This window comes from Pinus tabuliformis, chromosome 4_2 (genome assembly GCF_031772625.1).
Source record: "Pinus tabuliformis cultivar Carrire ecotype Pingquan chromosome 4_2, CPIR1, whole genome shotgun sequence".
Lineage (NCBI taxonomy): Eukaryota > Viridiplantae > Streptophyta > Pinopsida > Pinales > Pinaceae > Pinus > Pinus tabuliformis.
Window position 1 is genome coordinate 651,713,786 of NC_142304.1, and position 1,859 is coordinate 651,715,644.

General features: G+C 39.1%; 1 protein-coding gene across 1 annotated transcript; it reads right to left on the reverse strand.

Moving 5' to 3' along the window:
* Positions 1 to 230: 230 nt before the first annotated feature.
* Positions 231 to 1,156, reverse strand: LOC149171071 (uncharacterized). The gene has a single exon (XM_089427425.1). It carries the CDS (start codon positions 1,074 to 1,076, stop codon positions 393 to 395), a length of 684 nt encoding a protein of 227 aa, XP_089283551.1. The 5' UTR covers positions 1,077 to 1,156; the 3' UTR covers positions 231 to 392.
* Between the last annotated feature and the right edge of the window lie 703 nt (positions 1,157 to 1,859).

Below are 1,859 nucleotides of genomic sequence, written 5' to 3' on the forward strand. Positions count from 1 at the left end.
CAGTAAACTCGTAAGAAAAGAAGTATCTTCCGTGCCTTAACAATATACTGCAGAAACAGAACAAAATCGAACTGAATAGATCAGTTATCGATTCCGCTAAAGACAAGGAAAAAGTCGTTGACAAAGCGGTTTATTTTATCCGCAACATTTTCTCAAAAAGTATAAACAACTGCGATAACCTTTGTGAAAATATAAATATCATTAAACAATGTGAAACGAAGGTTTCGCGTAGACCTTCGATTTTTGACATGCAATTTTGTGTCACAAGTTACACCCGGCTTCAAAGCGATGACAGTTCACAAAAAAATACGTACAAAATGACGCGACAGTCTTCGCTCTGAGAATTTTTGAAGTTACATTTTTTTCTCACCGGCGCTGACACGTCGGAAGGTCTAGATACAAATGTCAAGAAATTCGGCTCCAGTACCTTCACATTCTTCTTGCTGCGGTGATTCAGAAACATTTTGAACGATCAGCTGTTCATTTAACTGCCAAATATCATCCTCCCACAGAGACCCATAGAAAAACTCACTCGTCTCAGCATTGTCTTGCACGGCATCCGAATGCATAATATCACGCATTGAATCTCCATCGATATGATTCTGAATGATGATTCCAAGTTCATTGGGAGTAATATTGTCTACAAAGAAATCAAGCTCTGCGTGAACATCTTCGTAATAGGTGAAGTCTCCTATATCAGATGTCACCAAGGTTATTTCAGAATTCCTTTCTGCACTTAATTCGCCTTGCTTATTTGAATCCATCAGATTAGTACTGCCCTTTTCATCGCTGGACTCGATTTTATTATCTGTTTGCGCCTTTAAGCCAATTTCATCTTCCAGAGACTTGTTAACACCGTTGAACCTCATCTCGCCCCCCAGCTGAATCACAGTGGCGGTTTCTTCTGAATTGCTGTGATTATCATCCATATTATCGATCTTCTCAAACAAGGCTATCAGATCACCATCATGCCTCAATCTTCCGCTACTGGCTCTCTTGGCATCTGGCAAAGCTGGTTCACCGTTCCAATACTCATCTCTCGCTCGCTTATTCTGAGAAACTTGTGAGGCAGCCATCTCTGCAAAGAAGTGCTCTGATTAAAACACAACAATGCATTGAATAACAGAGCCTTCCTGTTTATATCACCGATGATAACTTCTTCGGAGTTCGGCGTTTGAGAGTTAATGCAAAGTGGTGAGTTATTAAAGTTTTCAACGACAGGTCACCTCACGGTAATCCCGAAACTTCTCCACTAGCTGGCTGGGAGTGGATGGCTTCAAGAGATCCGGCATGATGTGGAAGCTTCCAACAACAAACACAATTGAATATGGTGGTGTCATTTAAAGAGTAGTTTATAAGTTTTACAGTTGATTTTTCATTGTTTAGAATTTGGTAAGTAATTATTGAAATCACATATTTCGTTATTTAAAATTGGGTTGAAATCAGAATAATCTAGCGGATTTGAATTTGGAGTTGTCTATAATGTGATTTTTTGGAGATTCCGGTGACGAATCCGGTGGAAGAAATTGAGGTTAAATCTTGATTTGTTGTAGTTAAAATGGTTTTTTAACTTCATATTTGGATTCAGCACCCTGAAAACCCCTGGGACGCTTTCATTGTGCAAAAACTAGCTATCAAACTTGCGATTCCATTAAATTCCTGCCGAATTTCGACGGGAAAAACCTGCCGGAAAAACTTTCAAAAAATAGCCTTATAAACAACTGCTTTGAATTTGATGGGCTTTATAACTGCTTTGAATTTGATGGGTAAAGGCTCAGGTAATTTGGCCGTCAAATAGGGTTGGTTAAATATTGGTAAGGACCATCAACCGTCTTCCTTTAACTTTGAAAGGGACTTTC